The sequence below is a fragment of the Balaenoptera acutorostrata genome, chromosome 1, assembly GCF_949987535.1.
Source record: "Balaenoptera acutorostrata chromosome 1, mBalAcu1.1, whole genome shotgun sequence".
NCBI lineage: Eukaryota > Metazoa > Chordata > Mammalia > Artiodactyla > Balaenopteridae > Balaenoptera > Balaenoptera acutorostrata.
The window spans coordinates 145,852,128-145,864,771 of NC_080064.1; the positions used below are offsets into that span (position 1 = coordinate 145,852,128).

The 12,644-nt window shown below is 49.1% G+C and overlaps 1 protein-coding gene across 3 annotated transcripts in view; it reads left to right on the plus strand.

Moving 5' to 3' along the window:
* LOC103016092 (calpain-2 catalytic subunit) overlaps positions 1-12,644 on the plus strand; it is a 44,542-nt gene that overhangs the window by 11,773 nt on the left and 20,125 nt on the right. For all 3 annotated transcript variants that reach the window (XM_057549677.1, XM_057549685.1, XM_057549675.1), the window contains exons 3-5: positions 10,168-10,286; positions 10,818-10,951; positions 12,068-12,236. In XM_057549677.1, the coding sequence (XP_057405660.1) occupies positions 10,168-10,286; positions 10,818-10,951; positions 12,068-12,236 (422 nt within the window). The remainder of the gene's footprint in view (positions 1-10,167; positions 10,287-10,817; positions 10,952-12,067; positions 12,237-12,644) is intronic.

Sequence of the window (12,644 nt, forward strand, 5' to 3'; positions counted from 1 at the left end):
GCAGGGAGCCAGGGTGGTCAAGGACCGCTAGTGACCCAGCTCTGATACTTGTCCCTGCTTGTGTGCAGGGCTCTGGACAGACCGAGGCAGGTATCAGGCTCCCAGAATGAGAAAGGCAGATGAGAGGTGGTGAGTCAGAAGGTGTTAAGTGTTTAGATACGCCTTGCCTCATTCCTCAGAAATTTTTTTGGCCTAAACCCCCCCCCCCAAAAAAGGCATACAATGAAACCATATATTGTAAAGAAAAATAATCAATTCTATAGACAGGACTTCCCTGGTGGCGCAGTGGTTAAGAATCCGCCTGCCAATGCAGGGGACACGGGTTCGAGCCCTGGTCCGGGAAGATCCCACATGCCGCAGAGCAACTAAGCCCCTGCGCCACAACTGCTGAGCCTGCGCTCTAGAGCCCGCGAGCCGCAACTACTGAGCCCGCGTGCCACAACTACTGAAGCCAGCGCGCCTAGAGCCTGCGGTCCGCAACAAGAGAAGCCACCGCAATGAGAAGCCCGCGAGCGGGGGCTCGCCACAACTAGAGAAAGCCCGCGCGCAGCAACGAAAACCCAAAGCAGCCAAAAATAAATTAAATTAAATTAAATTAATAAATAAAGTATAGACAATCCAGAAAGAAGAGGATGTCAAAACCTGGAGAGAGGAAAAAGAACATGGGTGCTGTCAGAAGGACCTCAGCCACTAGAGGTGGGCCCTGCAGCTAGTGTTGATGCCTGACAGCCGCTCACTGGGCCCCCGGGGGAGATCTGGTTCTGAGCAGCCCAGCTCCTGGAGAACCTCCCAGGGTGAGCCAGCGGCTCCTGTGCCCTCACGAGGTAAGCCAGCATCTCCAGTGAGCTCCATGGTCCCTGCCTGTGTGAGATGTCAACAGGAAGGGTTCCAGGGTCAAATAAGTTTGGGTAACATTCATATTATACCCCACTCCCCTTACCCTTGGGAAGGTCACAGTGTGTAATTATTGAAAGGCTCTGAGATGTCTCCACACTTGACCTGGTTAGCTTTGCATTTCCCAAACTTACTTGACCACAGAACCCATTTCTCAGGAACATCTGTTAACCCCAAGGAACTAGTTTCTACAGAACACACTTTAGGGGACACAGGAATAAGTGACTTGATTGGTTGTTTGTTCTTACTGACTAGAGACCAATTATTATGGAAGACTTTACCAAAAAATAATCATTTTCATTTAGAAGACCTGATATGGAGCTACTTTTTTTTTTACTGCAAATACTGACATAACCAATTATCTATTGGTTAGATAACAAACTAGGCAATAAAGGCAATAAACTAGAGTTTCTGGTAATAAAACTACAATTTAAGCACATAGAAGGCACATGTTCTATATAATAAATCATCCAAAAATAACTTCAGATTGTGAAGATATGAATTACAAAAGGGGAGCCAATACTATGTTCGCCCATTTTTTCTTTTTTTCTATTTCCCCCTTTTTGTTGTTGCTGTTCTGTACCTTGCTTTGTTTCACTTAACACATCTTGGAGATTATTCCGTATCAACAGAAAGCATCTTCGTTTTTTTTTAGGGCTGCACAGAATATTGTCGTAGAGGGAACATAGTTTGTTTCACCTGTTCTCTATGGATGAACATTTACCTTTAGTCTTTTCTGTTGCAACCAATGCTGCAATAAATAACCTTACCCATACATTATTTTCACACATGAGTATGTCTGTAGGAAGATTACTACATGTGGAATTGCTGGAGCATACTGACGATATCCTCAAATTGCCTTTGTCGGAATTGAGCATGTACATTCCCCCACGCCTCTCCAAATGATCATGCTTTGACCTTTGCAATCCGAAAGGTTAAAAATGGTGTCTTAGTATAGTTTTACTTTATGTTTCTTTTATGATGAGTGAGGATAAATGCCTTTTAATATGTGTAAGAGACATTAATTTTTCCTTTTTCCATTAACTGTTTATATCTTTGCCCATTTTTCTATTGAGCTTTCATTTTTTTCCTTTTAAATACTAGGAAGATTTATATATCACTTGTGGTCTGGGATCTGAATAACATATTTTTCCCTATTAATTTTTAGTTTGACCTTGCTTATTGTGATTTTTTTTTACCATGCAAATTTTTTTTACTTTAATGTAAAGTTTATCATTTAAATTTTTTATGGCTTCTAGGTTACAATTTGATAGCCTATCACTACTCTAAGATTATAATAGAATTCTCCCATTGTCTCTTCTAGGATATATAGATTTATAAATATATTTATAATGTAAACATATTAAAATATATCATATAAATACATAAACAATAAATATGTAAATAATACAAATGGCTAGATTTATCATATTTATATATAACATATAAATAATATAAAGTACATTGTTAAGATATATAATGTTATGTTTATGTAAATATTATTCCATTTAGAATTTATCCCCATGACAAGATGAGCTATAACTTGATTTTTTTCTAGATGGCTACTCAGTTGTTCCAATTCCAGTTGTGAATAATTTATCTTTACTAAATTCCTATGTTTGGAACTATTTCTGGACTTTCTACTTTGTGCCATTTATGAATCTCTGTATACTCTTGCACAAGTTCTGTACTATTTTAAATATTGTAGCTCTATATGTGTTTTAACAGCTAATAGAGCTAGACTCCACTCCCTTTAGATTTTTTTCTGGCTAGGCTTTATGTTTACTTTTTCCTTGTAAACTTTAGGATCAGCTAAGTTCCAATTTTTAAAAAATCCTCTTGCTATTTTTATTGGGATTGCATTAAATTTATAGACTGACTTAAGAGGAAGTGCCAATTTTATGATGATGAATCGTTTTAGCCAAGAATGCAGGCCACCTTTTAAATGGAGTACATGATTGTCTACGCCTCTCCAGGCAGGGTGGTGTCCTTGGAGTTAGCTATAAGGGTGAACCACACTAGTCAAAGAAGTCTTGAACACTGTTGGACATAAACAGCGTGGCTGGAAGCCTCTGTAATCAAATGAGGAAGCATAACCATCCCTCCCAGAAGAGAGCCCTGATGTGAGTTGGAGGCAGTTGTCAGGATTCTAGAACCGGGTCGTGTACAGATGCCACCTTAAAAGAACAGTGCCTGCAGCCAAGGGACATAGCTCGAGCCAAGCTCACAAAGAAGGAGCCAGGGAAGAAATACACTAATCTCACTTTCCTCCCTCCCTCTGGTCTTTAGGGCTCCCCGCTGGCCAAACCCTCCCAGCAGCCAGAGGCCCCGGGAGCCCACAGTTTCATCCACTGAGGTCAGCTCTGGGGCAGAGGGCAGGATGGAAAAGGGTGTAGGCTGGATGTGGGGAGGCAACCAGAAGGTACCCATCCTCACCTCCAGCTCACACAGTCCAGCACTCAGGCCCCCAAGACAGTTGTTTCTGCTCTGAGATAAATGGAGTAAATAAAGATCAGAAGGTTATCACCTCCTTCTGCCCCTTCTAAAAGGACTTTGTACCTAGGCAGGAAGGCTAAAATCATGTAACAACTGGAAAACCCACCAGGAAGGGAAGGCAGGAGTTTCGTGGTGCACTGTTCAGTGACACATCCCCTGAGCGGTCTGGGCGGCCACCCTCACCTCTGCCAAAATATCTTCTTGTGTGACTGGAGAGCAGAGCCAAACAGACAAACAAATGAGCACGAGGCAGAAATATTTGCTCAAGTCCAGAGTCCCTTATGGATACATAATTTAAACACCCGTAGAAAACTGCACACCGGATCTTTCTTTTTCAAGCCCCATCCACGTGGCAGCATTCCAGGAGAGGCCTTGGTCACTGGCAGGCGCCCTCTCACACCAGTTTGCACCACAAGTGGTCTGGAGCCCCAGAGGTCAGCGGGTTGTCCTGCCTGGCCCGTACCAGCTGGCCTGGTTTTGTTGTTGTTGTTGTTGTTTTAATAAATTTATTTATTTATATTTTTGGCTGCATTGGATCTTCGTTGCTGCGTGCAGGGTTTCTCTAGCTGCGGCGAGCAGGGGCTACCCTTCGTTGTGGTGCGCAGGCTTCTCATTGTGGTGGCTTCTCTTGATGCGGAGCACAGGCTCTAGGCACGCGGGCTTCAGTAGTCGTGGTGCACGGGCTCAGTAGCTGTGGCGCATGGGCTTAGTTGCTCCGCGGCATGTGGGATCTTCCCAGACCGGGGCTTGAACCCATGTCCCCTGCATTGGCAGGTGGATTCTTAACCACTGCGCCACCAGGGAAGTCCCTGGCCTGGTTTTATCCAGACCAGGATGTCACTGACCCAAACAGGCTGTGCCAGGAGGAATCTCCAGTGACTTCTCCAACCAGGTCACTTCTACAGAAGCAGATCACCGTGGGATTACCCAGAGGAGACAGGTTTTCATAAATCATTTTAGGGAGAGTAGATTGTGACCTTGGTAGGGAGAACCCTCAGCCCGAAGGAGTGGCACTGTGTGAAGCTACAGCTAATGAGGGTGCAGAACAGGTTTCCACGTGGGGAGAAAACCCTCAGGCGGACGTGGCCATCCAGGCGGAGCGAGCAGGAAGCTAGAGAGAAAACACTGTGCAGCCCAAACACTGAAACATAATGGAGTCACCTCTCAAGGACAGAAGCCCCCAAGACCATGTTTCGTGAACTGGGTGAATTAGAAATTGACACCTACTTGTAAAGGAGACTGTTCAGATTATACATTAAAAGCGTGTGCTTTGCTCAGACAGATCTGACAGCCACTCATCAGCTGAGACCTTGGGGTGAGCCACCCAATCTCCTCACAGAGGGTGGTAATAGTACCCACCTACCCCAGATTGTTTTGTGGCGAGGAAATGAGATAACGTCATGATACTTTCGACTGAAAAAAACGCACAACCTAAAAGTCGCGAGTTATGTTTTATTCGGGGACCTAACTGAGGACTATAGCCTGGGAGACAGCCTCTCAGGTAGCTCTGAGGGACTGTTCCAAAGAGGTAAGGGAGGAGCAGGATATGTAGGAGTTTTTACTGAAAAAAATAATGTAGTGGACATCAAAAGATCACTGCTAATCACAAAAAAACAGACATCTCAAGTTAATGATTTTAGTGTTTTTCTATGTATGGGAAGATCCAAGAGTCTGGGCTCATTGAAATTATTCCCTAGATATGCATCTTAACTATCTAGGACCAGTTTTTCTCCATCCTGAATCCCCTCAGGGTGCCCTGTTTGGGTGGCTACCGTGGCTGATGGCTTGATGGCAGCAACATTGTTGCTTCCTGGAATGACAGGCAACATTTTGTTGTTGTTGTTTGCAATGCATGTAAAGCATTTTAGCACAGGGCCTGGCACACAGTAAGTCTCCGTGAATGTATACTACGATAACCATTGTCTTCAGATCTTGTTACTGAGAAAGCTTATATGAACAGATATTAAATAAACTTTAAAAATGGGCTCTACATAAGGGAGCTTCCCAACTTAGTTAAAAATATTTTGCTGCATGGGGTGAGGGAGAAAGTTAAGAAATCAGAATAATAAAATAGGATTTCAAATGCTTCCACCTTATTAGAAATCAAGATGTTCTTCTAAGTGGCTCTAAGTCTCCCTCAACTCCAGAATTTGGAGACCCGATAAAAAAACTTTGAACCTTTGACTGTAAAATGCATCTAACTCTTGTTGCTTCTTGCTTGTGCTGTGATCTTAGTGCCAGGGTCTTGGCTGTGCAATGACAGGCCATCCTCCTGTTGCTGTAAGGAATTGCATTGCAGTGAATGGGTGATATGTTTTAATATTTCTGAGCCAAGGATATTGGGGTATTAAGATACAATGTAGGATTTCAGGAAGCTGCCAGCTTGTTACCCCTTAGTTTTAAATTTGAATTGCAGTTGGATTTTCCTAGTTAGAAGTGGGGTCTTTCCCTAGTTAGAAGAATCAGATACTCTTAACCAAAGGAAATCTTCAGCAAGGTATGGTTTTTAAACAAAACCCAGGATTTGGATTCAGAGGATTTACATGTAAGACCTGCTAACTGTGTAGAACATAGATTTCCTGAGCTTCATCCAAAAAAGGTGATAATAATTAGGATAATCATCTCATAAGATTTCTGTAAGTATCAAATAAAATGTGGACCATGTTCTTTGTAAATTGCAGAGTATTATATACAATGTTAACTACTTGTTATTTCTGTTTATTTATTTATTTATTTTTTGGCTGTGTTGGGTCTTTGTTTCTGTGCGAGGGCTTTCTCTAGTTGCGGCGAGCGGGGGCCACTCTTCATCGCGGTGCGCGGGCCTCTCACTGTCGTGGCCTCTCTTGTTGCGGAGCACAGGCTCCAGACGTACAGCCTCAGTAGCTGTGGCTCACGGGCACAGTTGCTCCGCGGCATGTGGGATCCTCCCAGACCAGGGCTCGAACCCGTGTCCCCTGCATTGGCAGGCAGACTCTCAACCACTGTGCCACCAGGGAAGCCCCTACTTGTTATTTCTTTCATTCCTTCTGGTGGAAGGAGCACAGACCAGAAGTCAAGAGTCTAGATTCCTGTCCCTGTCTGCCCTTTCCAGGACCTGTGACCTCAAGAAACTTAATCTCTCTTTTTTTTTTTTTTGGCCACACTGTGCGGCTCGCGGGATCGTAATTCTCTGACCAGGGATTGAACCTGGGCCCCAGCAGTGAAAGCGCAGAGTCCTAACCACTGGACCACCAGGGAATTCCCTTTTTTTTTTTTTGTAACTTACTCTAAAAGGTACAGTTTTGTCGTCGAGGAGACATTCTAGGATTATGAATCCTTTCAGAGGAAACATGTTAGATTGGAATAGGAAGGGATGAAGAAAGCAATCCTCTCTGAAGGGCAGGGGGAGATGAGGCCTTGCTCCTCCCGGGGTGACCAGGAAAAATACTTCTGGGACATGAAAACAGGGAGCCATGAAACGTGGCCACTGATTTCTGGGATGTCGCAAGAACGTCCAGGTCTGGTGGTGAGCGGTAATCTGAGACACATGTACAGTCAGCACTGACCTAGATGTATGACCCACAAAAAGAAAAAAAAAAAAGGAAAAGGCATCACTATGAATTCAGTCACTGTCCCACGAATAGCCGCACAGTCAGCTGTGACCTCCAACACTAAAAAACAATCGACAGGTCCTGCAGACACACACTCGTGTGATGCCTACACACACGCACAAGGGAAAGGCATCGACTATTGGTACCAAGGGAAACAGAACCAGGAGGGCGTTAAGATGGGCCCCCCAGAGTCAGACAGACTGGGCAGCTCTTCTGAGGATCTGACAGAAGAGCTACAGGAACCATGGGAATAACTGGTTTCAGGACAAATGTCGCTGAAGTTCCTACACTTGGGCCCACTTTATCCACAAGCCTGTCTGCCTCCATGTATTGACAGACCCAAGTCATTTTCCAAGATACCTAGAAAATCTCAAATAACCTCAAGAAAAATAAGAATCACAGGCATCTGCAGGTTCTCAAAGAAGGACTAAAGTCAGGAGAAAATCTGAAGTTGGAGGAAGGGGAATAGATTGAAAAGGAGGATCTCGTGACTCGAAGAGTGGCTGTCACTTGGTGTAGCCATCCTCCAGGACAGACAGTATGACGAGGTCTAAGTGAGAGAGGGGCGGGTGCTCAGAAAAGGCCTGAATGTCATCTGTTTCAATGACGGTCTGGTTCCTACGAGGCGGCGTATGGAATCAAGCCGGGAAAAGCTCCTCTACCTAGATTTCCATCCTCACCAACCAGGGGCTCCTTCCCCAGGGCCAGCGCTTAAAACTCTCATTGCCAAGTTTCTCTGTAAGCTCCTATTCTCAGTGTGTCAAAGAGTCTCTAGTTTGGTTTATATAAATACCTAGTTGACCCAAAAGGTTGTCTCTGAGATCTGACAAACACCACACCTTTTAAACTCTTCCTTGTCGTGTTTTACTGTTGGCAGTGCACTTAACCTCCCAAGCCTTGCCATCCTCAGCTCTAACATGGAGATGGTCATAGCACCATCCTCATAGAGCTGTTGTGAGAAATAAATGAAATGATGAAACTGCAGCTCCTAGAACAGTGGCTGGCACATAGGAAGGCCTCATCAGTAATGGCTATTGCCCAAGTTCCCCTAGCAGTCAAGAGGCAGGAACTGGTAGCCCTGGCTAATGGGTCAGGAAATAGGGACATGATCCGTTCTTGTAACTGAGAAGTCCAAGGCAGGTGTGGCTTCAGGTACAGCTTGATACAGGGACTCAAGTGATGACACCAGGACATGGTTTCTCTCTCTCCAGCTCTCAGCCCCTCTTCCTCTGAGTTGGCTGCAAGATGGCTTCAGCAGTCGACTGTACCTCATTGTAGAGCCAATGCAGTAGAAGAGGGCACCTGTCCACTCTCTCTGAAGCCCCAGGAGTGGTCTCCTCATACCTCCCTGGCTCTGGCTGGATAACAGAACCTTCCCCAAGCGAACCATTGAAGCCAGAGAATGTGCAGCCTAGCTTGCTGCAGATCCACCTCTGGAACTGGGGGCAGGGCCAGCGCTACCCAAACCTCTCAGGCAGGGAGGAGGCAAGGAGACTTGCTTCCCAGAGGGTCACTGGTGGCGCCAGGAGGGAAGAGATGGCCGCTGAGTGGAAAACTGCGGTGAACCCACAGCGGCCGCCCAACCTAAGGAGCAAAGGCATTTAACTTCCTCTGGCTGCCGACTGGCTGCTTAGGGAGGGGTGTGCCTCCACTTCCCACAGGGCCGCGTGAGCACCTAGAGGCCGCGGAGCCGCTCCCCCGTCATTGCTAAGTGTTAGCAGGTCAGCCGGTTCAGCAGCTCTCAGGACACCAGCTAGTCCACAGAATTCAAAGATTGCGCTGAATTTCAGTAACACTTTTTAAAAAGAGTTGACATTTTTTAAAAATTTTATTTATTTATTTTTATGTATTTATTTTTGTCTGCATTGGGTCTTCGTTGCTGTGCACAGGCTTTCTCTAGTTGCGGTGAGCGGGGGCTACTCTTCGTTGCGGTGTGCGGGCTTCTCATTGCAGTGGCTTCTCTCGTTGCGGAGCACGGGCTCTAGGCACGTGAGCTTCAGTAGTTGTGGCACGCGGGCTCAGTGTTGTGGCTCACAGGCTCCAGAGCACAGGCTCAGTAGTTGTGGCGCACGGGCTTAGTTGCTCCGCAGCATGTGGTATCTTCCCAGACCGGGGCTCAAACCCATGCCCCTGCGTTGGCAGGCAGATTCTTAACCACTGCGCCACCAGGGAAGTCCTTCAGTAACACTTTTAATAGACCTGCCAATTAATAAAAATAAACCCAGCCACGGAAATCAAACTCATCTGAGGCTGTTTCCTATTCTTGTCATGGGAAATTGTAGGAAAGTGCACATTCCTTAAGAACGGAGTAAACTTCCTCATCCTCGTCCCAGAACGCCCCCATCAGTCGGGCCTTTTATCTTGTGGCAAACATGACCCCTCCCCGCTACCAGCTTGCTTCTGACCACCTGAAACGGGTGTGTGCTTTACACACATGCTCTCGTCACGCCTCCCAGTTACTCACGTGTCACAGAGGAGGGCACCGAGGCTAAGGGGAGGCCAGACTGCCAGACAGCCGACCATCTGACTGTCCCCATCCTTGACTCCCACGTGTGGTACCCACACACCCACCCAGAGGTGTTCCTCGCCCGTCCTCAGGGAGATAGCCCAGGGTGCCTTCTCAGACTCGGGCTCTTGCATTTGTGTCCGTGGGGCTGACTGCCGGTGTCTCCTCCCTCACCTCTGCATCCTTCTCCCAGGAGAAGATGCATGACATTCAACCCCTTCCCATCCATCACTACGGAGAAGATGCATGACATTCAACCCCTTCCCATCCATCACTACATTTTCTTCCTCTCCCTCAGACTCGCCCACCTTTACGCCCTGCGTTGTCAGAAGCCTCTGCTGCTGAACTGGAGTCCTCACTCCACACGTGCTCGCTGCCATGCACCTTCGGTGGACCAGGCACGGAGCCGGCTGTGAGGACACAGTCCAGCCATCACAGGGTTCTGGGTCCTTCAGGGAATGAATTCTCCCATCTCAACTATCACAGCGAAAACATTTCTCCCTCAGCATTCCCTCAACGCATCCCCCCAGCCCTCCTCCATACCCCTCATGTGAGGACCGGGGGGAACACCTGTGCCGGGCTCGCCTTAGGCCTCAAGTGCCGGAGGTGGGGAACAAGAGGTTTAACGTCCTCCCGGCACTGCGACCTCTCTGATGAGAGCTCCTTACACCGTGTTCACAGGTGACTGCTGGCTGCTGGCAGCCATTGCCTCCCTCACCTTGAATGAAGAAATCCTGGCTCGAGTCGTCCCCTTGGACCAGAGCTTCCAGGAGAACTACGCGGGGATCTTCCGCTTCCAGGTAACTTAAGGGTTGGCTCGAGCTTCTCCTGAACGGGTCCTGAGGGCTAGGAGCAGGTGCTGGGGGCCAGGCACAGTACTCTTCTACGAAGGACACTGAGAGACAGCAGGAAGCTGCCTGGCCGGTCGCCGCCCTGGGACCCTGTAAGGGCAGCGATGGGGAGGAGGGCGGTAGGGCAGGGTACTCAGGAAGTAATTCCCACATTTTGTTAAGGAAGTTGATTATTTGGGGTCTGATGTGAAGGCACTGCTCACTGTCCTCCTTTTATGCCGGTAAAGGAGAAATAGTATTTTCAAGGGCATAAGGCACAGGGCAGAGTGCCGGAGGGGCAGGTGTGGCCTGGGAGGGAAGGGCAGGTGCCTCTGCGCTCGCTCCTCGGCGAGGCTGTACCTGCAGGAGGAGGACCAGAGGGAGCGTCTCCTCCGGGATGCGATGGGCTTGGGGAAGCGGCGCCGAGGGGCCGGGCAGGGAGGAGGCAGCCGTGGCTGAGGCTCGCGACCCGCACGCTGCCACCACCTCCTCGTCCCGCAGTTCTGGCAGTACGGCGAGTGGGTGGAGGTGGTGGTGGACGACAGGCTGCCCACCAAGGACGGGGAGCTGCTCTTCGTGCACTCGGCAGAGGGCAGCGAGTTCTGGAGCGCGCTGCTGGAGAAGGCCTACGCCAAGTAAGTGCCCGCCGTGCCCGTCCCCCGGCAGCCTGCCCCCAGCTGCCCTGCGTTCTGGGAAGCAACACGGGAGTTAGTCAAGGGCTGTCCTGAAGAGAAGTCCTATTGTACAGAAGGACTACTCTGGACAAAATTGGGCTCTCAATTCTAGGAGATAACGCACCCAGCTATTGCCGTTTTTAACCAAATGCACAGGAACAAGTCATGGTACTGATCGTGCTGGCCTTGAGAAGGACCTCTGCGTCCTTGGCAGGTCATGTTACATTTTTGTCAGCTAAATACAGCAAAGAGTTGCTGCCCGTGGGCAAAACTATCCATTGCAGAGGTAGGAAAATGATGCAGACTTGCCCACGATACATAATAACGCTGAGTGAAACTAGTTTCCCCTAGCCCTCCCAGCCGGGCCCCCGCCCCCCCCCCCCGAGGCTGCCCAGAGTCGAGCTTGTCCAGCGCTCAGCACTGCCCATTCTCAGCGGGACGCCCACGTCGGCCCCCCGCTCCAGAGTGGCCTGGTCCTGGCCCTGCTGCCTGGGCTCCCCTCGGGAAAATGACTGGCTCTCAGGCATCAGGAGGATTTCTGTCCCTTCCAGCCCCTGCCAGGGAGGAGGGCCAGGAGTCACACACCCAGCTGTGAGAATCTGGGGCCTGAGGTGCTACTAAGTCTTATGCTCTAATAGTAGAGGTAGGGAAGCCACAGGGCGCCAACATCGCCATGGGGAGAGACCAGCCCCTCCTAACACAGCCCAGGGAAGCTGCTTTCATTACTAAATTGTTTTCTCTTAAGCTATAAATGCCAAACAGCCAATTTAGCAGACCTCCCCTTTCCTGCCAGGATGTAGAAAGAATCAATACGGGAGGTTGGGCCAGATAAACACCGAGGTCCTTCCAACTCTAAGGTTCTGTGAGATTTTTCCGAAAACGTCACAAAGTACCAGGCAGTGGTAGCTGTGGGGACAGTCACTTGCGCTCGTGGGCACCCCGAGGTGGAGACAAACCAAGGAAAGACTGAGCAGAGGGTCCCTGGAGCACCCAACAAAAGAGGCATGGGGGGAGGGGCACTTGGAGCAGCAGAAGTGTCAGCACCAGGTGGCAGCGGCGTCTGTCCCCTTCCTGCAGGATCAATGGGTGTTACGAAGCACGCTCGGAGGGTGCCACCACTGAGGGCTTCGAGGACTTCACCGGAGGCATCGCCGAGTGGTACGAGTTAAGGAAGGCCCCTCCCAGCCTGTTCAAGATCATCCAGAAGGCTCTGCAGAAAGGCTCTCTCCTTGGCTGCTCCATCGATGTAAGTCCAGGCGTCCCTCCCTGGCCGCGCCCCCATCCCCTCTAGCTGAAGTGAGCCTCCTCCAACAGTGACCAAAGAAACCCACTGCTCTCGTTCCCCACGTGGTTAGCGCAGCCTTTGTCCACCATATTGCCCATCACCTGGAGCCCAGGGGTGGCTAGGCGACAACCAGGCTGGCTGGGGTACAACCGCTGGGGCGATGGTGACTCCAGCCTTTCCTTCTCCAGCCTACTTACAACCCTCAGCCTCCTTTGACTCACCACCCCGGACCACAGCTTCCCTGAGAGTCCCCTGCCCTCTGCTGGGCCCAAGGCAGGACCATTCCAGACACCTTCTGCCCCACCTGCAGGGCCTGTGACCGGAGGGAGCCCAGCAGCCTTCCCTCCACGGCTGCAGGGTTAAGGGGCC